We start from the raw sequence: 27,103 nt of genomic DNA on the forward strand, positions 1-27,103 counted from the left end.
TCTGATTTTCCCAAAAGATTGCTTTTGAGGCACGCCGGGGTACAAGTTTCCGAGGTGACATTGCCCTGGATGACATCAGAGTGACTGATGGCCGCTGTGCTGCACCTGGTGAGAAACTGTCTTTGTTTGTGGGTTTGTTTGTTGCTTTGTTTGTTTATACTTTTGATTGGTATTGAATGCTCTAACAGCTGACTCTTACCCCTTAGAGCATATTTCAGATAAATTAGCAGTTTATGTCATTTAAAAAGCTGTGTGAAATTGCATTGCATTAGCTTCTTTTCAAAATAAATTTCCCCCCTTTTGAATCTTTATAGCCTTGACCCAGCCATGTGACTTTGAGCTCCCAGACATCTGTGGGTTTACACAAGATACAACAGACGACTTTGACTGGACCCAGGACAGTGGAGCAACCGGCTCCACCAACACTGGACCCAACACTGACCATTCCACTGGGACTGCTGCAGGTGGGATATTGCATATTTCTAACCATGAACATTGTACAATTAATGGCAGTTGAAGTTTTTACTTTTGATCTAACATTAGGATACTGGTAGTGTATGCATTATCAATGGCCCTCATCAGAACAACTGACCCACTTTCTTCAGTCACATGATCTCAGATAAGTCAGACATCTGACTCCAGCAAAGGGTCAAAGGTCCCTGGGTGTCTGCATGGCTACTGACACACCTAGATATGGTTAGGAAAGTTTAACATGCTTTAGTGTACATGTAAATATGTGTAACCTTCTTCACTATCCTCACCACTAATCCTCTGAAATGTTCTCAAGTTTTCTCAACGGTTCAATCATGTTTACCTACAGGTCAATATAAGCTTTCATTCTACTGGATTTAACATAGCTACATGTATTTGGTTACTTGGTCTCAAGACAACTGGGTTTTCCTTTCAACTTGTTGATCGAAATTGATATGATAGTTTATTTCCAATAGGACTTAGAATTTAAAGAAGTCTTTATTTTATATAGTGTAAGAGATATAGAGACCTATTTCAGGGTTAGTTGTAGTTTCTAACAGATAACGGTCCTTATTACCCTTGCAGGGAAGTACATGTACATTGAGACATCTGCACCCCAGCAGCCAGGCGACGTTGCTCGTCTTATCAGCGCAACGCTCCCTGGAGACTCCACCAGCTGTCTGCAGTTCTACTACCACATGTACGGCTCCAGCATCGGCACACTCAACATCTACGCAAAGGATGATGGGAGTAGTAACCTGGGTGGGGCCATTTGGAGGAGGACGGCTGACCAGGGCGACCAATGGGTGATCGGATATGTTACAGTGCCACGAAGAGGACAGAATATGCAGGTATGTGGCTCAGTAAAGCAGCAAGAGTGAAATGGTGTTTATGTAAGGGATCTATTTTGTATTAGGCATATTCAAAGGAAAGTCTTAGATGGTTTGGGCTGTTAACAATTAGAAGTTGATTTTTTTTATGGCTCGACTTGCACTATAAGGATTTAACCTTCATATCTTAACATGTATTTTGTTGCATCAACTAAGGTGTGTCAATGATAAAAGATACAATAGCCATGGTAACTACTGAATCAGATATTTTAACTACTACATGTAGTCAGCATATATATGAATTTATTCACTGTCTTTTGTCAGTGACGCTGAGAACTTGAAAGGTTTTATTCCGTAACTTCCGTAAGTGATGTATGAATTTACATATCAATTCATAGTTACGGTATATAACCTGCTTATCTTCATTGACACAACTTTACATGTATTTCTTGTTTTAGGTTGTGTTTGAAGGTATCCGTGGCAGCAGTTTCCGTGGAGACATTGCCATTGATGATGTGCAGTTGACACCAGGGGCATGCCCTCTTCCGGGTAAGGTTTGTTTAATGAAACAGAACATAAAACTGTACCAGTCATGTATATATATTCTACTTGCAATGCCTTTATATGACTAACAGTGTCTCTATGCTTCCAGTAGTATATGACAGAGGATACCTTCTTTGTGAGTTAGATTTGTTTGGTCACTTTGTTTGCATTCATCCATCTGATTGTATATTTATATGTAAAGGTGACTAAATGAAAGTGCTGCTTTTAGTCATGCCATGTTTAAATGTCAGCCTGCTAAGGTAGCTGTTTGTCAACAAATTTGTTTTGGTTTGGGGGGAGTAATAAGCAGTTGATCTATTGGGAAAAAATACAGTAAAGGTGGAGAAGGCATCTCTTTTGGAGGAGACATGATAAAGGTTTGATGTCCAACCTTCTTACCTGCAGGAGACTGTGATTTTGAGAATGGACTGTGCGGCTGGATCAACCCTCAGGTGGGAGATGAGTTTGATTGGACCATTGGGCAGGGAGCGACCGGCAGTGCATCTACTGGGCCATCTCAGGACACCACTATCGGCTCTGCTGCAGGTAATTACTATCTTCCTTTTTCATTCTATGCTTGTACTAATTTACAAACTCGTGTGTAGATTGGTATTAGGCCATTTTCTTTTCTGTTATCACTCACTCACTCACTAAACATGGTTTGATTATACTGCTGCTGGAATCCCTGATGCAGGGGTAGGCAGCAGTCGGCTAGTCTTCACACCACGCTTCCATGCGGCTCTGTCCAGTGGGTCGACCCCTGTGAGACAGCACACAGAACAGATTAATTAATTTATGTTGACCTTGGTTCTCACTGTTCCTTCCCAGGTCATTATGTGTTCCTGGAGTCGTCCAGTCCACGTGTGCCGGGCGATCGATGCTGGCTGCAGAGTGAGCTGTTCCAAGCCACCAATAGTGATGGAAGGTTTGTGATAGTCCAGTTTATCAGTATCAGTATTACTTATCAGTGAAATAGTTCCATCATGACAGACATCACAGCCATAAGATAGCATTACATGCGTACACCATATAGCTTCTTATTTATAAAATACTAACAATACTGTTGAATACACTTTTCCAGGTGCCTGCAGTTCTCTTACCACATGTACGGGAGCTCTGTTGGTACACTCAGGGTCATTGTTGTCGACTATGACAATGGGAACACCACCAGGACAGTATGGGAGCTGAGCAGTGACCAGGGAGACCAGTGGCTGTTTGCACAAACCCCTGTCATCCACACATATGGCATGTACTATGTAAGAAAGTCCTCCTTTTTTTAATTTCTGTTTCTTCATTCATGCATTCATTCCATTCTGTAATGTCCTTTTGATATCTTTTCTGTTCAGTTTCGTTCTAAATTATTATGCTTCAATACTAGAACTGCAGCTCACATGAGAGCATGTCATGTCCTTGGTGCTGAAAACAGAGTGCTGGTACAGAGAAATACAATTGAACATAATATACTCACATATTCATATATGTATACATGTAAATATTGCATAAACAAGATATTAGACCAATCTAAGGTTAAAATCATTAGAATGTTGAGGAATATGTATCATTTTTTATTTGAATCTTGCACACTTTTGTTACTTTTAACAGAGTAACGTTACTAGCGTATTGTCTTGTTTCCACAGGTAAGACTTGAGGGTGAGAGAGGTGTCAGTTACAGAGGAGACATTGCTATTGATGACATCCTTTTCTCAAGTGGTCCATGTACAGGTAAGTGAAAAAGATTCAGCAACTGTCTGCTCACTTAAGTCACATCTTAAGATGACTCAATTCAGTATCAGGTAGATTTGAAATGCTGTCTGTATTATTGAGATTGACTGTTTTGTATTCCTCATTCACTTGTACCATCAGTTCAACCTGTGGAGGCAGCACCATCCACTCCAGTTTCCCCGACATATGCACCTACACCAGCAGCCACGTCCACACTGTCTCCAGGTATATATAGTCTCAGTCTTTAACATTTTTTTATGTAAATTGAATTCTTTAAGTAAATCTGTACACAGTTTTTTCCACTTTGATTTTTTTCATGTACTTTTCATGTACTTAATGCATCGTTAGTGTTGACAGTCAAATTTTGACAGATTTTTTTGAGGGGGCAAATGAAGGAACACACTTTTGATGTAACATGTATTACTAAGATCCCACTTAATACGACAATAACATTGTGTGCAGGTGAGTAAATCTGACACAGATTAAATATTGCACTGAATGGTAGAGAAATTAATTCCTGCTTTATCAGCATAGTGAATTGATACTGTAGAGAAGCCACCAAAGGGAAGAAACATGCGCTGAACTTGTTTCAACTAATGTATTTAAAAATGCTGTCATGCAACATTTTACCGTTCTTTCCCCTCCATTGTGTAGCTTCTATCCTGAACGAGTGCACCTTTGAGACAGACCTTTGCCAGTATCAGCAGGCCCAGGATGATGACATTGACTGGATACGAGGACAAGGTCCAACCGGCTCCACTGATACAGGGCCTACAAGCGATCACACCTTGGGCACAGGTATGCCTTTTCCTGTTACAGTTTTAATTTCATCACTGTTTGTCTGCTCTTGATTCTGTTGTTCTTTTGTTGTTGTTGTTGTTTCTCATGAGAAAAAAACTCATGAGCAGATGATGACATCATTTCTTCATTTCATGTGGATAGCCGTATTGCATCCAATTTTGAAGTGCATTAAGATTGATGATATTTAGAGCAATAGTATTAAGAAATATGGGGATGGAAGTACTTTGCACTTGGCTTTCTACATTAGACTTATACTTCTCACATGAGCCATACTTGTGTGTTTACAGACCAGGGATGGTATGTTTACATTGAGGCCTCCAGCCCTGCCCAGCCCAATGACACTGCCCGTTTGGAGGGGCCAGTCATACCATTGACACAGCCGGCATGCCTGAAGTTCTGGTACCACATGTATGGCACACACGTCAACAGGCTCAACGTCTACTTTAAGGTAGGCAACACAGTAATAAGCCTGTTTAATATTGAAAAAGTTTAAACTTTGTTCAAACACAAAAAAGGGACTCACCATAAATTTTCAGTCGAACACACTGACCTTCTTTAGATGAAATGACTCGCTGCACTAATCCGGAAGCCTGTTTAAGTTTATTGAAAATCATGCATATAGCTTTCTACATACCTTTGATACTTAAGTGTAACTCTCAGTCAGATATAAATGGGATCACAAGCTTAAGGGCTCATGATCAGTCTAGATTTTCACACTTTTGCCCTGTTATACTTACATGTACTCTTTCAAAATGAGACACTGATGCCATAAAGTTGACAATAGAAAATTCACAACTGTCCAAGCACTATAAAATTCACTATTGGCCATGATATGGTTCATGACAGCAAATAAATAATAACAATAAGCAGAGATCTCAATGAGGTGTTACAGCCTAGTATACTTGATGGAATTATATCATTTGTCTGTAAGGGTGCCAACTTCAAAAGTCTCTTAATAAGTACTTACATGCCAGACATGAATATTATTGGATATAATGCTCTGTTCTATCTATCTCTAGTCTGGTGGCAACCTGGGCAGCCCAGTCTGGACCCAGTCTGGTGCTGTGAGTGACCTGTGGATCCAGGCACAAGTGAACGTCCCCACCACCTCCGCCTTCCAGCCCGTGTTTGAGGCCGTCAGGGGCACCAGTTTCCGTGGAGACATCGGGCTGGACGACATACAGGTGTTGGACGGGCCGTGCTCATCTGGCTTTGGTAACAATTGCCAATTTTTTTCTTGTTTGTTTTATGCTAAACATGGGTTTTGATGGACTTGCAAGCATCAAGGACATTTAATCTTCTAGAATATTTTAAAACAAGACACAGATAGTATTTGTTTAAACAGACTACAGTACATAAAAAGGATAACTGCTGGGCTTCAATGAGTAGTGAATTAGGGTTTGCAGAATCATAGAATTTCAAATCAACCATCTTGAGTCCAAGATTTAGTTTGGCTCTAGAAAGGACTTGAAGGTGAAAATTACAAGTCAACTTACCTTCAAAGGTCAATATGGTAACTTGTACTGTATGATGGAGTCTAAATTTGCTAAATGTAAGAAACTAAAACTTGACCATGTGCATTGTTGTTGTTGTTAGATGTGTCCTGTGACTTTGAGGATGTCTCAGTGTGTGGGTACACACAGAGTGGATCAGACGACTTTGACTGGACGTGGCAGAGTGGGAGCACCCAAACCACCAACAGTGGGCCAACCAACGACCACACTTATGGCACAGGAGCTGGTAAGGCTGGAAACACTGCTTTTATGTTGCAAAAGTTAGTAGAGAATATTATAGCAGCTGCTGGACTACCTTTTGGCACATTAGAAGAATGCAGTTGATGGAAAAAATGGAAAAGTGTATTTCAATAGCTTTTGATATGATAATAAAATTATCTATCTACTATCATTTTGTTGAGGTTGTAGAAATTTATTGTAAATTCATATGTTGTCATTTGGATTTAATTTTTTTGTAGAATGAGAAAGGAGGCCAGTTTTTTGGGGGGTGTTTCAAGATTTCAGTTGGAAAAATTCTTTTACTTTGGAAGCACAAACTGTATTCACAATGTCATAAAGTTACACTGGATAGGTCACTGTGAAAACATATTAAGCAACATTTCAAGATAAATAGTACTTTGCTCCAGTGATTGCATATCAATACTTTTCAGGACACTACTTTTACATTGAGGCGTCCAGCCCCAGGCAGCCAGGAGACACAGCAGTTCTGTACAGTAGCATCATCCCTCCCACACAAGGTCGCTGTCTGGAGTTCTACTACCACATGTACGGTGCCAACATTGGTGAGTACTTCCCATGCAACTATGACAAAGCAGGTTTGCATCACCGTCTGAAGTAATGAATGTATAATCCCTTACAAAGTGTCCAAGCTTTGGCAGACACTAGGATCAAACTTCAGTCCATGGCTCCATGGAATTTGATCCATATGGCCAAGCAGCAGGCTGTTTTGGTCTGCGTCTGTTAGCAATGACACCTACCTAGATGTACAGTGTGTAACAGAATCAGGCAGAATTGCCCTTAGAAAGGTGACAGAAGGTCACTGAAAACATTGGTCTTGAATAAAGCACTTTTGGCTGTCAACAAAGAACTTTGTTATCCAGTGACTTACCAACCTGATGAACTGTTCTTCCAGGCACCCTGAATGTGTATACTAATGGCATCAATAGCCCCAGTGTGTGGAGTATGTCTGGTGACCAGGGTAATGTGTGGAAACAAGCACAGGTCAGCGTCAGCAGCACTGCATCTTTCGAGGTAAGGCCCAGCTTTAAAGTTCATTAAGTACAACATCTCACCTCACCTCACCGGTCTCATACCCTCACCGGCCGTAGGGGCAGCACTTCCATCAACATAGGATTTCCACCTTTGTCTGTCCTCAGCCAAGGTTGCCAGATGGTGGACTGTTTGTCCTGTCCATTCTTTCAAATCACAAGTACAACATAGTCACTTTTAATTCAATCCCCTTCTATTATCTTTGAGAGTCACTTTCAATATCCATTATCTTAGAGAGGGTATAATAATCAAAGCAGATCACACTATTGCTGTACCAATGAAATTTTGTCAAACATTTTCAACACATATTTAGTTTTGGACTATGATAAATTTGATATACATGTTAAAGTCATTTAGTATATAGTTATTGGACATTATACAAAGATATTGTGTGGATTCCAAACTACTTCAAAGAGTTTTCATAGTTAAATTTTGTTTAATTTTGCTACAATGTATTTCTTGACAAATCTTTTTGTTTGTTGTAAGTACCTTATACAAAATGTATGTTATTATTGGTATACTTGTATGTATTAAGGTAGTAGAACTTGGACACCTGGAATAGCTACAACCATGTAATTGTAAAGTCAATGATGAGATGTTGAGATGTTGATAAAAGTAACAAATTGTCCTAAATGTAAAATTTGCTATCTTCCCTTTTCAGATCACATTTGAAGGAATAACTGGCTCCAGCTTCCGAGGTGACATTGCTATAGATGATGTGTCCTTGAAGGCATATGATTGTTCTACAGCAGGTAAGCCAATTCATGGTACAAAGGGCATCTACTTGCAGATTTAGAAGGGTACAGAAATACAGAATCTGAATCAGCTGTACATTGTGATTATTTTTCTTTGTGCTGCTACTGTACTTTAACACCTAAATATTAGTACAATTACCAACAGTGGTATCAGTTGTCAAATGTCATAATGCCAGAGTAATTATTTTTGGTTTATTTTGAGATATATACTCATTGACTGCTTTTAAGGCAGTCTCAATTTCTTTGATATGTTAGGTTAACATTTACCTTTCTCGTCTTAACTCTTTGCAGGCAACTGCAACTTTGAGAATGGTTTGTGCACATGGACAAACAATCAACCAGACGATGACTTTGACTGGCTGATAGGACGTGGTGGCACCAACAGTCAGTTCACTGGACCATCTGTGGATCATACCCTAGGCACGGATCAAGGTGAGAATGAACATCAAAAGTCCATAATGACCAGGGTCCAAGATGGAACATAACTATACCAAGCAATGTCAAAGAATGGTTAATTTGCTCATTGACAAGTCTTCTTGGTATCATTCTCCCCAAGAAACAATCGTGCACGTAGAGTCAAATGTGGTACAGTTGTGCAGCCTCAAGCAATATTATAGATAGATACATGTAGATTGTAGGATTTTCTGGAGAAACTTCACCCAATCTATTTCAAAACGTGAATGAAATGGAAGCTTGTTAAACTTTAGAAATTCTTCCTGATAATGTTTCCAAACAGATTTTTCAATATCATTACTTTGTGTTGATCAAGTATGAAAATCTGCCCTGTTGTAGGACATTATGTATTTGTGGAGACATCCAACCCAAGAGTGCCTGGTGACGTGGCTCTGCTGCAAAGTGAGAGATTCCAGTCCCATGTGGATGACAAATGTCTGCGGTTCTGGTACCACATGTACGGGGCCGGAGGCATGGGAAGCCTGACCATTTACACCTACACCACTGGCGGGCTGCGTACAAACCTCTGGCGGTTAGACACGGACCAGGGCGATCAGTGGTTCCGAGGACAGGTGTCGTTCTCAAGCACTGATGACTACAAGGTATGTGTATGTCTGAAGAGTAGTGAGTCACTGCATGTCACTTTTGGTAGTCAGGGTTTGGTAGCAGCTTTCAAAATACTGTATAGTATGCACCTTTAGTCAACTCTGTCATGATATTTTCATGGAGAATTTTGCTACTTATTTATAATGATGAATTTTTCTATTCCGTTACTAATTTTGAAAAGTTCTCCCAAATCTTTAATATCATGCAGGTGCCATATGCTTATTATGGTAAGATTTAACCAAACATACTAGCTCCTAAACTTATTTTCTGACCTAGGTTATGTTTGAAGCCATTCGTGGCACCAACCATCAGAGTGACATGGCCATCGATGATATCTCCTTCTCCCCTGGCTCCTGTGCTGGTAAGTGTCCTTGGAATGTCTTTTTAATCTTCTTTTGTCAAGGGTTTGGGTTCTTGCAAAAGCCTTTTAGTATGCAAGGTGGAAAATTACCCATGGCAATACTCTAAATTGCCCTAATTAAGAGTAATTATAGATTTATTTTCTGCTGAGTTAAACACTCGCCTTAAGCTTTTAACTCACTTAAAAGAAATCCATACTTTTACTTCATTGATGCAAGAGGATAAATGTATAAAGAAAGAGATGTAACATGACTGAAACTCGGAAAAGAAGCCTGACTTTGTATTGTGTATGTGTCTTATTGTGTAGTACAACCAGCCATAGCTGTACCTGGTGCTACTCCAGCTCCAACACTGCCAGCCATCACCACACTACCTCCCACAATAGGTGAGTTTAGACTCGTCAAACTACACTACTTAATATTTCTGCTACACTTCTTATGAAGTCATGGGAAAATAAAGCTTTTAGTGCTCACAACTAATAACAACATCCTAGTTCTAAAACCTGAAAGACTTGCCAAGCCTTGTGTGTTTTCCAGTGCATCTTCCATAAGTGCAGAATGTTTTACATGTGCCAGAAATGTTACTAAGTCTGTTGAACTGGTTTGCTGACAGCTGCTGTCCAGTATTGCAGTAACATTAAGATTGATCTGGTTTATCAGGATCCTTTTACTCATTTAAATTTTACTATTTTATACATATATCATATTTAGCATGTCTATGTCTTAGGCACCAACTGTAGAATCATTGGTAAGTCCTGCTGAACTGTTGTGCTGACAGATGTTGGGGTGTATGCCTGCACCTCTGAGTCTGGTGTGGTAATTAAAAGCTCCTTGCCCTTTTGTAAATGCAGTAAATCTATTGTTTTCATTGGGATTACACCAACACAATGGGCTAGGAGCACAATTGCTCATATTGTACACCTGATTCAATGTCTGACTGTTGAACCATTTTCCCCACAGTTGTTGGCCAGTATGGTTGCACTTTTGAGTCTGACCTGTGTGGTTGGACTCAGGACGCCTCAGACACCTTTGACTGGACCCGATCTCAGGGTCCAACTGGGAGCACTCAAACTGGGCCCACTGCAGACCACACCACTGGAACAGGTATCACCATCCATTACAGTCTCCTTTAGCTAGAACCAAATATTTGCTATCAAATGGAAAATTTCCTTCTATTCCTTTTCAATTGTGCTGTTCCAAATATTTTCTGTCTTAACATTAGGTATTTCCAATGGAGCATGTAATAATGGAATGGGGGGATTATAGGCAATGAAAAGAAAAGAAAATGCCAAAATGAATGATCTAGAAGTAACTTGCTTTTGAGTAATGGTAAAAATGTACGTATAAAAAATATAAGATAATACAATTATATATAATGGTATAAACATTGAATCCCAAAATTATTCAATGAGATGCAAGAACAGGCGGACTAGATGGATTTTGTTTGCCTAAGTTATGAGTGAGGCGTATCCTCTCTAGATAGCTTCAAACAACATTTGCAGATAGATGAGCAAAGATCAGGTGTGACAAGTAGTTCAGTGTAATATAATCAGCTGCTGCCGTGCTGCCTGTCTGCAAAGCTGGTGTATTACACCAAAGGGTGGTTATACTGGATATACCAATACAGATGCAAGTACAGTTTTCCATTGCTGCTATAAATATCTAGTTTCTATACCTTTCCCAGACCAAGGCTGGTACCTGTTCATCGAGACGTCCAGCCCCCAGGTGGCCGGTGACGTGGCCCGTGTGCTGAGTCCTGACATCCCCGCTGGTGTGCTGTGTCTGCAGTTCTGGTACCACATGTACGGCACAAACATCGACACACTGAACGTGTACCTACAGGAGGGAAGCACCCTGGGAACACCCGTGTGGACAGAAACTGGCACACAGGGAGACCAGTGGATCCAGGGACAGGTGGCCATCACCAAGTCAGCCACATTCAAGGTAACTATGAAAACATTTCAGCATGGACGTGCAAATGTAAGAAGATGTAAAACTTACCTACATCAGCTACAAAAAGGTGCTTGCTGCTCAGTGTAAGATCTGCCAAAGGCTATGCAGGATTGGGAAGTATGGATGGAAGGAGAGATTCATGTTTAATTCCATCTGTGCAACTGGTAGGACAGGATGATGATGAAAGGAAATCTTCTCTATTATTTTCCACATGAAGTCTTTGTGCAGCTGTATCTGCTATCAAACCACATTGTATTATAATAATTGATAATCAAAAAGACTGCAGTTGATCATTTGTTTTGTTACTCTTTATACACAGATTGTGTTTGAAGGGATCCGTGGCTTAGGGTACAGAGGAGACATTGCTCTGGACGACATTATTGTGAACTCTGGGGCTTGTCCTGGACCAGGTAAATGAACATTCATCTGTAGTTTAAACTTTTGATCTGACACAATAGTTACATGAGCTCATGATCTTGTTCAATGATGTCAGATAAGACATCTGGTACAGCCATACAATGTACCACCCCTCTGCAAATTTCTGTCATTACAGTTTGAAAATGAATCTTAAAGTCGATGTGAAAGTGAAGTTGTCTATTTTGACAGAGGACATTTTCTTCCAATGCGTACCTAAAACTCTAACCAACATGTTGAAAATCAGAGTAAATAGATAAGCATACATGTACAAAATGTATGTACAAGACTGTCCCTTCTCTCCCCAGGGAGTACAGCCCAGCAGTGTACTTTTGATGATGCCAGTTTGTGTGGCTACACCCAGGACACCCAGGATGACTTTGACTGGACACAAGCCTCTGGTACCACAGGGTCTACAGGAACAGGTCCTGACAATGACCACACCACAGGCACCGATGCAGGTCAGTAACACAAAGTAAAATCCTATCAGAATTTGTAAATGTTGAAGATATATTGGTAACTGAAGGGATATATCCCTTAATAGAAAAATTCATACACCTTGTCCATCACATTTCCTGGTCTAGGAAACTGTTTTTTAATGATAACAGGCAACTCTAGATCTTTAGTAAAGTTGAATGTTAAACTTCATATTGTGCCTTATTCAAGGTTTCTTCACTCACCATTAATATGCCATAAAGTACATTGATAGGCTGGAGCGATATGAGCTTTTTTTATTAGTCAGCAAAGTCACCAGCTCAGAGCTACATATAATGTACACAAGTTGTTACTTTTATCCCCCAGGAATGTACATGTACATCGAGGCATCCTCACCCAGAAATCCGGGCGACATTGCTCGCTTGCTGAGCTCATCTGTCACCCCTGGCGGGACACGGGCTGGCCAGTGTGTGGAGTTCTGGTACCACATGTACGGTACCAGTGTTGGGACTCTCAACGTCTACAGCAGGCAAGCCTTTATTCAATTGCTTTTCACTAACAATTAAACTGCATTTAGACATAACACTCAGTTTTGTAAGCTACTTGATACAAGCTGCAGAAGACAAGACTGTAAGGTTTGATCCACTTGCATGGTAATGTTGTGGGTTTTTAACATGATCCAGGTATGGCTATCCTAGAACATAGGACCTTCATCTTTGCACTGCAATTAAGAGGGCAGTATTAATTTACAAGAGAGGCAATAGATCTGAATTTCCTTTCCCAAGGGCTCAGCACCTTGGCATGGTAGGGGATTCAAACCCAGAACCTTAAAATTCTAAGTCAACAACCCAAACCATGTGGCTACGTATCATCCTTTTGATTTACTGACTTTTAACTGTTACAGTAATATTTTTCAGCCTTGAGCAATATAAAGCAGCATTGTTAGTAACAGGTGTGTTTAAGCATCCGTCTTTCTTTCCACACAATTTTAGGATCAATGGAGTAGACACATCAATTTGGAGTAAGGACAGTGACCAAGGTAACCAGTGGAACCTGGCTCAGGTTGGACTCACTACCTCCTCTCAGTACCAGGTAAGGGTGGATGTGGCCCCCAGAAATAACCAGTAAATGCCTATAACATAAATCTCTGGTTCTGCTGGTTATAAGTGCCAGCTTTATATGGTAAATATTCATCAAGGTAAGAATCACTGTCTTTAGATATACAGCACAGGTGATATCCCAAGTTAGCTCCATACTAAGTTGTTAGTTGTCTTAAACAAACTTTAAGGCAATTCATTCATGCGTCCAGATCCTAAACTGGTCTGTTGACTAATGTTGGTATTGACCTATTCTGATTTTAAGAACTCACTAACTACCATGTAACTTTTCACTGTTCCCCCACCAGGTTGTATTTGAAGGTATCACTGGAACTAGCTTCCGTGGTGACATTGCCATTGATGATGTGCAGATCAGTGATGGGCTGTGTGGAGCACAAGGTAAACAAAGCGTATTAAATCGAATTATCAATTATTATACTATGAATTTGTATATCTTTCAAAAATTAGATAGCCTTATGATACTTCCATAAAAGGAGGCAAACAATTTTGGATAGTTTCAGTGTGGTCATTGTGGTCATGCAATCAACATTGCATGCATCCACAATAGGTGAATTACTCTAGAGTGTGCTTTCGTCTAGCCATGGGAGACCAAGTTGATATACATGTATGTTTGTTTGCTTAACCCTGCCAGGGAGCTGCACATTTGAGGACAACGACCTTTGCACCTGGAGTCAGGACCTGTCAAATGATGACTTTGACTGGCTGCTGGGTCAAGGGTCAACAGGGAGCCAGTTTACAGGACCTGACAGTGACCACACCCTCGGCACTGCACTGGGTAGGTTGGAGGGTAGGGACAGAATCAGGGTGCATTGAAACAAATAGAGTTTTCTTTTGCAGGCCAATAGTGCATTTTCGTTATCATATCCTTGTTTTCTGTTGAGTCTTTGTTCACAAACCCTGTCCTCTTACCCTTAGGAGAAGAATTATCATCCTGGTCCATGTTAGCAAATTTATAGCATGGAATTTATTACTTACTATTTACCTTTTGTGTGACCACTGACTGAGTATCTTTGTGTATTCTATGAATAAAGATTAAACTCACAATCAAAACCTAATCTTTTTTTGTAAAGGTTACTACCTCTTCATTGAGACATCCTCTCCCCGTGTGAATGGGGACGTGGCACGGATCATCAGCTCCAGGTTTGATGGTGGACAGGACCGCTGCTTCAGCTTCTGGTACCACATGTACGGAGCAGCTGTGGGATCTCTCAGGGTTTACATGCAAGAAATTGGTATGTTCCGTGTTGAAAACTGTTGAAAATCTTTTTTGATGCAAATTATACCTGTTGTTATCATTTTCTTTATACATTGTGATTTTTTTATTGTTTAAAAATCATGTCCGGTTGCTGTTTCATCTTAATATGTTAATACTGAATAAACTGAAGTCAATGTGAATACAATGACTATTGTATGTTCATTGGTATCTACATGTGGTCAGTATTTCTATGAATTGAACTGCAAATATGCTGTAATGAAATGATTCTGTTTGACTGTAAATGTGATTTTCTCGATGTAGATCTAATCTTTAGAATGGGACAATGCTTTCTCAGGCTCTCAGACTGTGGAGTCATTGGTATGGGAACTGACAGGTGACCAAACCAACCAGTGGTTCAGTGGACAGGTGGGACTGAGCAGCAGGACCAATCCTTACCAGGTACGGCTTCAGGAAAACTGTTTTCTCATCCCATCATGGTTGGTAACATTCTGCCCTCCATACCATCTTTATTACTATTTTACAAGATATGAGAGCAATATCCACCTTGAAACAGGAGGTAATGAGCTAGTTCACAGTTTCAAGTGCACATATGCAAGGTCAAAGGGTAAGGCCCCCGATTTGCCAGTATTTCTTTTTCTAGACATGTTTTGCTTGAACCACTTAGGTCATGCTTCGGTCTTAGGGGCCTTAACCTCTGATATAACCCACAATAAGTAAATCAAATAATGTAAGGGATATTCAAATTGATACCTACCATATACGAGAAGAGTTAGCAACCAACATTAGATCAGAGCATTTGGAAAGTCTGACCCAAATTCTTTACCTCCCATGCAGCTTGTGTTTGAAGGTGTTCGAGGGGACAGCCACACTGGAGATATTGCTATTGATGATCTATTGGTCACAAATAGTCTCTGTTCCAGTAAGTATTCAGACCACTAGCTTTTCTTCTACCGTTTAAAAGGAGTAGATATGGGAAAAAGACTGTTTCTGTGGGTGAAAACAATGTAAACAAAATGTTGCTTTTTGTATATTTAATGAAACAGATGTTCTACATTTATGATTTACAAAGTTATCTGATTTTAATCTTTTAAAATCTTTTTGCAGTACTACCAACTACAGCAAACCCTGGAGGCCAAGGTAAGGATATGTATAGATATTGTATGATATACCTAAATAGTTTTATTTTCATAATATTCCATGCTTCAAATGATGGTGATGTACAAAGACAAAATTTAATCTTACATCGAAATCTGATTTTTGGTCATATAGCAAGACCAAAAGGTCAATGTGTGAATGGCATGGCCAAGAAAAGGCTAAGATAACAGTAAAGACAACAACTTCATGATGCATGACTGCGGCCTTGGTGCTGAAAAATGAGCTGTTATTAGTGAACATAAAATATCTTGGCCAATATTATCTTTATCATGTATATCTTTCATCTCTATCAGTGCAAACTGTTTTTTATATATGTGAATGCACGACCATGACCTTGGTACTGAAGTATTAGTTGCTAGTCAATGAAGACAAACAAGAGATTTTGGCAAATTTGTTGTTTCATGATTATGATTTGTCATCTCTTTCAGTGCAAATTGGCTGTGACTTTGACTCTGGGTTCAGTGCCTGCAGCTGGACACAGTCTACAGCAGATGACTTTGACTGGACACTTACCAACATCAGCACAACAACTACCGACACAGGACCCAGCTATGACCACACCACCGGAGCAGGTCAGCACATCACTCTTACTGAAATACTGGGGATTCCTATACTTAAAAATTTCAAATAGGGGAAACAGAAACCTGCTATTTTTGATATTATTTTCTTGTACTGGTTCCTTTTTTTATTCATATCAAAACTTTTGGATGATCCAAAGTGAGGTGGGGGAATAATTTTGCATTTGCATGCAAATGTTCATCTAAGTCTAATGGTTAAAAGATATTTTGCTGTCTGAGTGCTCTGTAGTCATCATGATGTTTAATCTTGCTATCCTCTACACAGGTCACTACATCTACATCGAAAGTTCCAGCCCTCGCTCTCCTGGTGACAGAGCCATGTTGGAGTCCTCCACACTGCCCCCTACCGACCCTAATGGGAACTGCTTTTCCTTCTATTACCACATGTGGGGTGTCCACATCGCCCAGTTGAACATCTACACCTACGTGCCAAGTACGGGGCAGCAGACATTGGTGTGGAGTAAGGACGGAGCGCAGGACAACCGCTGGATCTTAGGGGTCAGGTCCATCCAGGCTTCAGCTGACTTCAAGGTACTACAAATGTGGAAAGTTTCTGCAGATAACTGTATCAGATTTGTCATAAGGAAGTGTCTAGGAAACAGTGCCGGCTAATCCAGTAAGGATCATTCTCATCTATTTTGAATGTTACAGATCCAGATTGAGGGTGTGGTTGGTACAAGTTACCGTGGAGACATTGCCTTGGATGACATCAGATATGGAACAGGCCCTTGTCCTGCACTAAGTAAGTTGGCAAATCATTTAATTTGATAAGTTCACCTTTTTTTACTCATTTGTTTAAATGCCTTAAAGCATCAATAGAAAGCATAGCCCTTGGCAAAGAATTTTCTGCATACATGAATCTTAACTTGTTATGAATTCCATCAATCTGTCATCTTAATTGACATTGATCATAGTAACTATGACTTGATTAACATCCATGTTGTGCTCCCTTCAGGTGACTGTGACTTTGAAATAGACTTCTGCGGAATAATTCAGGCTACTGATGATGACTTTGACTGGAGTCGCGGCCAGAATGGCACCGCAACTGTGGGCACAGGTCCATCAATAGACCACACCACAGGCACACAATCAGGTACAAGCACAATACTCTTTATAAGCAAACTAAATTTTTCTTTATGATTACACTCATTCATCGACATCTCAAAGTTTGCAATTAACAAACACATTTTTTAATCCAACTGAAACCCCAAATGGTAATCTAAAATACTGCTTGCAAATGGCTGTAAAACAGCCTTAGTGTATATGTCTTAATGATTGATTTGCATTCCTGGTTTCTGTTGGAATTTTATATGCTACTTCTTTGTGTAACTGGCTCCATGATGGCTAATGTCCTGATTCCAATACAGCTACTTTCTATCAAGAGTATTTCATTTTTCAAACAAGATGCTCTTTACCATGCAGGATACTATGCGTACATCGAAACCTCCTCTCCCCGTCAGCCGAACGACAAAGCGCGTATGATTACGCCCTTGTATCTGGCCACCCCTGCCTCCTGTTTCCAGTTCTGGTACCACATGTACGGCGTCAACATTGGCACTCTCAACGTCTACCTAAAAACAGGATCCTCCAATACTCTCCTGTGGACCAAGAGCGGGGACAACGACGATATATGGCGGTTAGGCTACGTCACCATATCCAGCCCTAATGATGTCTTCCAGGTGGACAATTTGGCTGTGTTTTTCATTGTTTTGTATTATTTACCTATCTTTGTAATTACAATCTGTTGAGTCTCTAGGACTTGTGCATATTTCTCTAATTGCATAAAATTATTATTTCTTGTCCTTGTGTTTCTGTTTTGTAGCTTTAAACATGTGTTTGTATTTTTGGTATAAGTTTTGTTGTAGTTATTTTGATGATTGTGCCAGAGTCATGCATGTTTAGACATTTCTTTGAAAACTTATGAAAGAAACAATCGAAAAAAACAACAGAAAGTGACGTCATGCAAAGAAATTCTGCATTTCCCATTTTATTGCTTGCTATCATTTTGACGTTGAAAGGCCTGAACACGTTGATTTGACTTATTGTTAAGCTGTATAAAGACTGCGCTATGATACTTGCCAATCGCTAGCACAAAGCCCTGGTTACAGAATATTATGCATGTACAATATACAATATTGTTATGCATGATCTGATTTCAGGTTGTGTTTGAGGGCGTACGAGGCCAGAGCTTCCGTGGAGACATTGCCATAGACGACATTCAACTCAGTGATGGTCAATGCCCACCACCAGGTGAGCCTAGGAAATGTCTGCTTCTGAATTAACACAATGTAGGGACTCCATAACTGTGAGGTCATGGGATCAAATCCAATATTTTTGTTGTACCAACTTATTTTTTTAAATCTTTATTTTTGTTTATATAAGTTTCCAGGGGCTTGTAAGTGTTACAGAAACAACCAAAACAAACAGACTTTAATCATGCAGCAGCACTAACTATACGTTTTTTGTACCATGTTTGTGTAAAATATGTGTATGGACTTATTAGGAATTAAAATGATCTAACTGTACATCTGTTATGTATTTTGTCTGACCCTTACCTCTTCTCTCATGACCTCAACGAAAAGTTGCCTGCGGGCGGATGTGAGCTTTCATGAATAAACAAAGGTTCAAAGAAACAAGCAATGGTCCAAACTAAGGTCCATGCTGATGAAAGACTTGCTTTTAAATCATGATTATTGATATTTTTTGCTCTTTTACAGGATTCTGTAATTTTGAGCAGGGGCTTTGTGGTTGGTCCAATGCTGGACCTGTTCCAGACCAGTTTGACTGGCTGCGTAACCAGGGTGGCACGCCAAGCTCTGTTACTGGCCCATCTGTGGACCACACTACTAACACTGATCAGGGTGAGTCTTGCTGCTGCGCACTGTCATTTGTTCCATAGACTGTAAGTAAAAAGCTCACTCTTACAAAATAGAGTTATCTGGCAGGCCTTATTTACTGCCTTGAAGATTGGAATAGAAAGAGGCAAAAAATGTTTAAAAATCTTGCTGAACCTATTTTTCTTCCTTGCAATATTGGGGCATGATTGCATTTAGTCGACCAAAAGCAGAGTTTGGAATTATGATAAAATGTTGTCATAGCCAGTTGCAAATCTACTAGTCATGAATGCATGATAGAATAAATTCTTACTAGTATTGGCTTGTTATATTCATTGCAACCTGTACAAATGCTTTTTTGACTGTCAATAAAACAAAAAAAACATCTAAAAATGTCAAGTTACCTTTGTTTGTAGGCTTCTACATGTTTACGGAGGTGAGTGACACGTCACTAGTCCAGGGAGACCGGGCCATTCTGTGGAGTGAGCACTTCCCTGCAGCAACCGACGCCTGCTTCTCCTTCTGGTACCATATGTATGGATCAAGTAAGGACAGTTCAGTTTTATAAACAACTTGTGGTATAGTATGATAAAAGAGTATTCCTTTTCCAACTAAAAGGGTAAGATATTATCTGTGCGTGGATGACGTTCAACACCAGGAATCATTTTAGGAATCATTGAGTTAGTAATGTGTGTATTTCCCAATTACTGTGAAATACAGGGACTCCTGAAAAACCTGTGATGATACCTGAGTGATGTTACCTGGTAAAGTAAAATAAATGAAATGGTGTTTGCATATGTGTATTTTGTTCAGTGCCAGGAACAGGTATATTTGTCTGTGAATGGTGTTTGGCATTTTTTAAGGACAGGTGATTTTGTGTATGAATGATGTTCAGCACCAGGGGCAGGAATATTTGATTATATTAATCAATAGGGACATGTGTGTTTGCCTCTGCATGGATGGTTTTCAGCACTTAGGACAGGTATGTTTGCCTGTGTGTGGATAGTGTTCAGTACCATGAACAGGAGTGTTTAACTATTTGTGGATGGTGTTCAGCACTAGGGACAGGTTTGTGTGTGGATGGTGTTCAGCACCAGGGACAGGGTTGTGCGTGGATGGTGTTCAGCACTAGGGACAGGTTTGTATGTGGATGGTGTTCAGCACCAGGGACAGGGTTGTGTGTGGATGGTGTTCAGCACCAGGGACAGGTGTGTTTCCCTGTGTGTGGATGGTCTTCAATGCCAGGGGAAGACATGTTTGTATGTGTGCAGTTGGTGTTCAGCACCATGGACAGGTATCTATATTTGCATGTGCGTGAATTGTACCGTTGTAATGTTGCTTCTGGCTGTAAATCTTTGATTCCTTTATCAAATTTATCTAATCATAGTGGCGTTAACTTTTGCAGAGTTTGTAGTAACTAATACCAATCTCTCCGTTTTAGATGTTGGAGCGCTCTATGTGCAGAAGTACACCCAGGGTGCCTTCCAGCCAGTGTGGGACATCCAGGGTCAGGTTGGTAACGTCTGGCAGTTTGCTAACATCAGCCTCAGCAGTGGGACAGAGTTTCAGATCACCGTCATTGGTGAGAAGGGCAACGGCTACACAGGAGACATCGCAGTGGATGATCTGAACTATCAGGAGGTCTCATGTGGTGTGACCACCCCTGCTCCTACCACCACAGTAAACCCATCACAAGGTAAGAACCACAAACTCTTTTTTTATGATTTTGCTGGAGTGTGGCCCCATAGCAGGCTACAGTAACCTTCTGATGTTGTTTTTTTATTGATGCCTTCTTCTTTAATGAAAGCTAACACATTATCAGTTAGAAAGCAGCATTTTGTTTATTGCCACATACACAGTATTTTTAAAATGCCACCTGTAGCAGTATGATATAGAGGGTACCAAGGAAAATTGCTTGAGTTTGAACGTTTCTTTTTTTCAGCAACAGCTATGATTACATACTCCACAGAACAGCTTTGCTATTCCGTTTTTCCAGTTAATGTTTCAAGGTACATCTATATACATTTCAAATTAACGAGAAGCTGACACAGGCATATACATTACATGTACATTGTGCTTTTCTTTAACTGCAGCGCCAAGCAGTTTTGACTGTGACTTTGAGACGGACCTGTGCACCTGGACCCAGTCTGCTGCAGATGACTTCAACTGGAGCTGGCAGCAGGGCAGCACAGCAACAACCAACACTGGGCCTGAGTTTGATCACACTCTTCAGAACAGTCAAGGTACAGGCATTTAACTTAGAAACTCTTATTCAGTTTTCAGACTTCAGTTCAGAATATAAAGCAGAAATGTAAATCCCAAGCATAACCTGACAACCATTTTTCTACAACCTATCCTAATGTCACTTGCAACCAAAATCAGGGATCTTTGCATTCTTTACAACCTGGTCCAGTTATTGATGTTTCATGATTGTATCTGTATGTCTACAGGTCACTATGTGTTCATTGAGACCAGTTCTGGTAACATGGGTGATGCAGCTCAGATTGTCAGTGCCCCCATCACCCCCACCTCTAGTGGGAAGTGTGTGCTGTTCTGGTACCACATGTACGGGGCACATGTTAACACACTGAACCTGAAGCTGCGTGGAAGAGCAGGCGACCTGCTTCTGTGGACACTCCAGGGAACCCACGGCAACGAGTGGAGATACGCACAAGTCCGCGTCACTGAGCCTAGCACATACAGGGTAAGCAAAATCTGTCTCTTTGAAAAGTCTGCTAAAATTTAGTATCAATTCACAACCAAAAATCTAAGACTGGTATGTCTTTTTTCTTTGAATCAGCTCAGAGTCCACAGGTCAAAAAGAATAAGTGCTGGGTTGTAACGTTACATTATTGTGGCCAGGTAAACTGTTGCATCATTATGATCTTGTCATGCTGATTGCACAGATGTCCATAGCTCCCTTTCTCCACCTCCTCCTATCTTCCATAGCTCCAGGTAGATTTTCAAAATTGCAGCATGCATCCATGTACGTTGATGAATGTTTAGAAGTTGTCAACTTTAATGTCAGCTTTTAAAAAAGTTCAATGCCATTTGTCTGTGATTTTGTGCAGCTGGTGTTTGAAGGGCTGCGAGGTTCCAGTTATGAAGGTGACATTGCCCTGGATGACATTGCAGTACGAGATGGAGAGTGCCCACCACCAGGTAACGTGTGTTACTTTGTATACTTGTGTTGGTAAAAGGCATTACACAATGTAGATACTTAATCTTAAGCTTCATTGCATCAATGAAGAATAGACATCCAGGTATTAATAAAAATAATAAAGCAATTACTCAAGCAACTGGATAGGATTTTGTAAATGGTCAAATGTGTCAGGTAACATCCATTACCTTTCCTCAGTGACACTGAAAAGGTCTTGTTGAAGAGCAGGTTTAATTAAGATACCAGCTATGAATTGATATGCAAAGGTGCTTACACAATGCTGCAAAACTTGTTTCTGAAAAGGATTTCTCCCTGCTGGAGTAAGAGGAAATATGTCTTATGGAAGACATTCTTTTGTCTGTCTACAGATGCCTGTGACTTTGAGCAGAGTGACCTTTGTGGCTACACCCAGGACATAACTGATGAGTTTGATTGGACACAACAGAGTGGGGCCAGCTCCACTGCAGGCTCAGGACCCTCCAATGACCACACCTACTCCACTGCAGTTGGTAGGCCATTTTTCTCCTTGATTTTCATACTCTTATATCTTAAGACATTGAGAAGGAACATGTAACATTATGCTGATAACTTTCTATGCTAAATATTAATTGCTGTACATGTGACCATCTTCCGACGAAACAAGCGGATAATAGAGACAACAACAACAACTACAAATGTAGATTTGGGAGTTGAAGTCCTACCTGTTAATTCTTTTGTTATAATGGTTTCTTACTTCATGAAAGGAGGAAAAAAAGATTTTTTGCTGCTGTGTTTTGAATTCATAGTGGAAACAGTACCAAGGTCATACAAAAATAAACATGTTGTGAATGCAATGTAGGGAATATGTCGTGGAGAGGTCATCACAAAAACTATGAAAATATTGCAAAAACTTCAATATTTGCAGTATATATTTAGTTACATCTGTAGAACTTCTCTTTTTTTCTCCTCCTTGGCTTGTCTTGTAAAGATTTTCCCGTACTAAGGTTTGTTATGTTGTCTATAGGCAAGTATGTCTTCATTGAGACATCAAGTCCAAGACAACCTGGAGATTCAGCAAGGCTCACATCACCAGTCTATCCTGCCACCCGTGGGAAGTGCTTGCAGTTCTGGTACCACATGTATGGGACGGACATTGGCGAGTTGACGGTGTACACCAAAACCGATTTTGGCCTGAGCCCACAGTGGACACTGAGGAGCGATCAGGGTGACTTCTGGCATGTTGGCAGAGCTAATCTTGCACATGCTAGGCCTTACCAGGTAAGTGGAATCATTTTTGTCGTAGGCCCTGTGCACCAATTTGATTTCATGTTGGCTATTAGAATAGAACAATTGCTCTGATTGTAACAGCTTAGATCCCATTCACACCAGCTTTCACAAGTCTATATTCACTCAGAACAAGACTGGTCCTTATTGTCTTGTTAGCTTATTGGCTTAATCCCCCTCTCAAAGCTGGATTGAAATTGTACATACCAGGTTTGATCATGATCAATCCTGTGGCTGGATTGATTCAGATTTGTGAAGCCTGATATAAACAGGTTTTACAGACTGATGAAGGTGTCATCACCAAAGACATAAACTCATCCAACATCTAAATTCAGTTGTGTGGAAAAAGCTTTGTTAACGATACACTCGTTACTTGTCAACACTCCAAGATATTCCTCCCTGTTACAGATTGTGTTTGAAGGTGTACGAGGCCTGAGTTACCGTGGAGATATTGCCATTGACGACATCATGATGAGTGATGGCTTCTGTGGCCCTGCAGGTACATGTACCTGTTTTAACTACATGTATGTAGAGGAAAAACAGGATATACTTGCCCTTTATCTTGCTTTAATTTGCAGTGTAAGCAAAAAAGAGATTGGCTTCATGATCTTCCTCAGATGCATGGAGTAAAAGCAGAAATTAATACATAAAATATTTTGTGATTATTTGTGCTAATGCCAGTAACTTGTTATAAAATAAGCACTCTCCACCTACCTGAACCCAGTCCAAAAGTCATTTCTTTAGTTTACTTAAGAGATCTCTGTGTATTTCTACAGGTGCATGTGATTTTGAGGTGGACACCTGTGCCTGGTACAACACACGTGCCCAGGACGACTTTGACTGGGTCAGGCAGCGAGGAGTCACAGCCTCCTCCAACACCGGGCCTTCGGCTGATCACACCAGTGGGAATGGTAAGCTGTTGCTCTTGTTACTCAACACTTGAGCATTTAGGAAAGTACTATGCCTTTTTGTATATAGCCTAAGGATACATTGTCTTCATAAAGAGTGTAGATTTAATTTAACAGTAAATTCAATTCTTATGAATAGTGTGCAAAACTACTAGACCGAGTCATGAATGATAATCATTGTATTAAATTCAAAACATAATCTTAAAAAAAGGAAAGTTACTAAGCTGTGAATCTAAGTTTTCATTGATTTCTTTTCAGGATATTACATGTATCTTGAGTCGTCTGCACCAAGACAACAAGGTGACAAGGCCTGGCTTCTCTCTGAAGTCTTCCAGACTGGCCCACCTGCCCGATGTCTGCGCTTCTGGTACCACATGTTTGGAAATGGCATCGGAACCCTGAAGGTTATTGTCTTTTGTCTATTTTGTTTACTTTCTTTAACTGGTAAGCCACTTGCAGGACTGGTATAACACATCCACTTTGTACCAAAAGTATATTAAGCTATGTGAGACCAGACTGTAAAGTTTGAAAACTACTCACATCAGGAAGGACAGTAGTATACTCTTTTTGATAAAGTATGGTAGGATCTTTAACGTGCTTAAGGTGTGGTCTCCTCAAACACAGGGCCTTAAGTTTTACATCCCATCCAATAAGACATCCTTAGCCAAAGCCAGGTACTTATTTTCACCTTAATTGAGTGAGTGAATAGGATTAGAGTGCCTTAGCCAAGGCAAAGTATTGGGGCCTGCCAACCTTCATGTGCTTGCTACATAAATCTCTATTGATACAAGAGTTTTTTAGTATCATAATTCTGAGTAATATGCCTAACTTCCTCAATTTCCTCTCAGGTTTGGATGCAGAAGTCATCATCCCAGATAGACGAGGTGTGGTCACTAAGTGGTGACCAAGGTGACCAGTGGCTGCAGGCCCAGCTCACACTCAGGAGTGATCAGGCCTACATGGTAGGTTGGGCAAACTAATGGCTTTCTACTTCCATTAAAATGGAGGTATTGCTTTCAGTGTGTCTTTTGTGCTAGGTCAAAGTTGCCAGAACAGGTTATTTCATTATCTGTCTTCAGTTCCCTGCTGTATGTGTCCGTTACTACAGTGAGAAATAATCTAGACAGAATCAACAAAAAATTTAAAATAACTAATGAACAAAAATCAAATCCCCCCCCCCCAACATGACATTTGTGTCACTGAATATTATGGCATGAACATTATCACTATCATATACTATCTTATTGCCCTAATAGCTGATCCTTGAGGGCAGTGTTGGCACTAGCCACACTGGAGACATCTCAGTGGATGATATACAGGTCACGGATGGAGAGTGTACAGGTTAGTATGCTGTTGTATACAATGTAATATGTTAGCAAGTAAATCAGCACATTGGCATATCTACACAGTGCACAATGTATGATACTGAAGCCTTGTAGGCAATTGTAGTAGCAGCTGTATGAGTGTTGAATCAAGGGATTTGCAGCTTTGATATATGACAGAAAAGTTGAACTGCAGTCCTTTTGAACTGAACATTACTAATATAGGTAGAAATAATGCGACATGTTTCTAGTTCTCAAACCTAATAATTGATTTTGCTCAGTCCAATTTTAATCTGCTCGATGTTTCATGATTTACAAATAGTTTGAATATAAAATATTGTAACATGTGGGATACTAAGCTAAAAGTATTATCCCTGTTCTCTTTTGTTTCTACAGTGTGTGACACAAAGAGTACTGATGACCAGTTCCGGTACAGATGGGACCTACCAGCACTCACAGGCGCACGATTTGAGTTTGAGGTGCAGGCCGGTAGCGACGTTCACGTGGCACTGTCCGCACAGAACCAGGATCTCAACGATATGTACGAGGTGGTGATTGGTGGTTGGAATAACCAGCAGTCTGTCATACGTCGCTCAGGGCACCAGGACGTGTCCCAAACACCAAGTATGTTCTGTTGTTGTTGTTGTTCTGTTGTTGTTCTGGTAAATGAATGAACATCTTATTCATTTTATTAATTTTACAAGTTGTATACCATGAAGCTTAGTGACAAAAATACAGAAAATTTCATATTCCACCTTTTCAAAGATAGTTGTATTAATAAAAACTAAGGATCAAAATCTATACATTGTATATATTATTAACATACAGTTTGTAATACCAAATGTAGGAAGGACAGCAATGACATTTTTTTAAGTGCAGTATTAGGCTAGTATCAAGATCATTTGAACTTGAAATTTTACGTACTTACATGTAGATATGATATGTCTGTTATGTAGTTTTAGATAGTCACTATCTATACTGAGATCAACATGTTTGTACAATCTACATTGTATGTGCAAAAAAAGATTAAACTGTCCAGAAATTACATTATCTGCTGTCCAATTATCATGCCACAGACATCAACTCTCAGACCCAGTACCGAGGCTTCTGGATAACCTGGGCTCCTGATGGGACTCTAGCTGTTGGACGTGGCAATGACATCAACCCGTTCCTGCAGTGGGTGGATCCGAACCCCATACCCATCAGCTACGCTGGCTACTCCACAGGGTATGGCTTTTCAGGACAGTGGAGGTTCTGTTCAGCAGGTAACATACATGTACAAATGTAGAGCCTGGCAATTTTGAAATTTTAGTAGTTTTTTTTATCCCCAGTGGTGATACTTTTGCAAATACTAGAGATCTCAACTGGGAATAATTTGCTAATAAGTTTTCCTTGTACCAGTACATTTTATGCCTTTCTTGTGA

At 40.2% G+C, this 27,103-nt stretch overlaps 1 protein-coding gene across 1 annotated transcript in view; it reads left to right on the plus strand.

The window, feature by feature from the left end:
- The window catches only part of LOC118403561 (MAM and LDL-receptor class A domain-containing protein 1-like), a 117,526-nt gene that overhangs the window by 14,106 nt on the left and 76,317 nt on the right, over positions 1-27,103 (plus strand). The window contains exons 16-68 of the mRNA XM_035802297.1: positions 18-108; positions 315-464; positions 1,057-1,322; positions 1,760-1,850; positions 2,250-2,390; positions 2,673-2,769; positions 2,926-3,100; positions 3,482-3,566; positions 3,708-3,791; positions 4,221-4,364; positions 4,655-4,815; positions 5,387-5,582; positions 5,964-6,107; positions 6,532-6,663; positions 7,014-7,132; positions 7,812-7,902; positions 8,197-8,337; positions 8,698-8,960; positions 9,241-9,325; positions 9,632-9,709; positions 10,284-10,427; positions 11,008-11,267; positions 11,596-11,686; positions 11,999-12,151; positions 12,492-12,654; positions 13,118-13,217; positions 13,531-13,621; positions 13,875-14,018; positions 14,314-14,475; positions 14,794-14,897; positions 15,294-15,378; positions 15,564-15,596; positions 16,043-16,186; positions 16,458-16,723; positions 16,844-16,934; positions 17,148-17,285; positions 17,615-17,871; positions 18,352-18,442; positions 18,910-19,053; positions 19,443-19,571; positions 20,468-20,722; positions 21,120-21,269; positions 21,477-21,730; positions 22,098-22,188; positions 22,555-22,695; positions 23,190-23,443; positions 23,858-23,948; positions 24,226-24,360; positions 24,616-24,761; positions 25,206-25,319; positions 25,614-25,698; positions 26,076-26,303; positions 26,756-26,944. Of these exons, the coding sequence (XP_035658190.1) occupies positions 18-108; positions 315-464; positions 1,057-1,322; positions 1,760-1,850; positions 2,250-2,390; positions 2,673-2,769; positions 2,926-3,100; positions 3,482-3,566; positions 3,708-3,791; positions 4,221-4,364; positions 4,655-4,815; positions 5,387-5,582; positions 5,964-6,107; positions 6,532-6,663; positions 7,014-7,132; positions 7,812-7,902; positions 8,197-8,337; positions 8,698-8,960; positions 9,241-9,325; positions 9,632-9,709; positions 10,284-10,427; positions 11,008-11,267; positions 11,596-11,686; positions 11,999-12,151; positions 12,492-12,654; positions 13,118-13,217; positions 13,531-13,621; positions 13,875-14,018; positions 14,314-14,475; positions 14,794-14,897; positions 15,294-15,378; positions 15,564-15,596; positions 16,043-16,186; positions 16,458-16,723; positions 16,844-16,934; positions 17,148-17,285; positions 17,615-17,871; positions 18,352-18,442; positions 18,910-19,053; positions 19,443-19,571; positions 20,468-20,722; positions 21,120-21,269; positions 21,477-21,730; positions 22,098-22,188; positions 22,555-22,695; positions 23,190-23,443; positions 23,858-23,948; positions 24,226-24,360; positions 24,616-24,761; positions 25,206-25,319; positions 25,614-25,698; positions 26,076-26,303; positions 26,756-26,944 (7,657 nt within the window). The remainder of the gene's footprint in view (positions 1-17; positions 109-314; positions 465-1,056; positions 1,323-1,759; positions 1,851-2,249; positions 2,391-2,672; positions 2,770-2,925; positions 3,101-3,481; positions 3,567-3,707; positions 3,792-4,220; positions 4,365-4,654; positions 4,816-5,386; positions 5,583-5,963; positions 6,108-6,531; positions 6,664-7,013; positions 7,133-7,811; positions 7,903-8,196; positions 8,338-8,697; positions 8,961-9,240; positions 9,326-9,631; positions 9,710-10,283; positions 10,428-11,007; positions 11,268-11,595; positions 11,687-11,998; positions 12,152-12,491; positions 12,655-13,117; positions 13,218-13,530; positions 13,622-13,874; positions 14,019-14,313; positions 14,476-14,793; positions 14,898-15,293; positions 15,379-15,563; positions 15,597-16,042; positions 16,187-16,457; positions 16,724-16,843; positions 16,935-17,147; positions 17,286-17,614; positions 17,872-18,351; positions 18,443-18,909; positions 19,054-19,442; positions 19,572-20,467; positions 20,723-21,119; positions 21,270-21,476; positions 21,731-22,097; positions 22,189-22,554; positions 22,696-23,189; positions 23,444-23,857; positions 23,949-24,225; positions 24,361-24,615; positions 24,762-25,205; positions 25,320-25,613; positions 25,699-26,075; positions 26,304-26,755; positions 26,945-27,103) is intronic.

The sequence above is a fragment of the Branchiostoma floridae genome, chromosome 16, assembly GCF_000003815.2.
Source record: "Branchiostoma floridae strain S238N-H82 chromosome 16, Bfl_VNyyK, whole genome shotgun sequence".
In the NCBI taxonomy this organism is placed as follows: Eukaryota; Metazoa; Chordata; class Leptocardii; order Amphioxiformes; family Branchiostomatidae; genus Branchiostoma; species Branchiostoma floridae.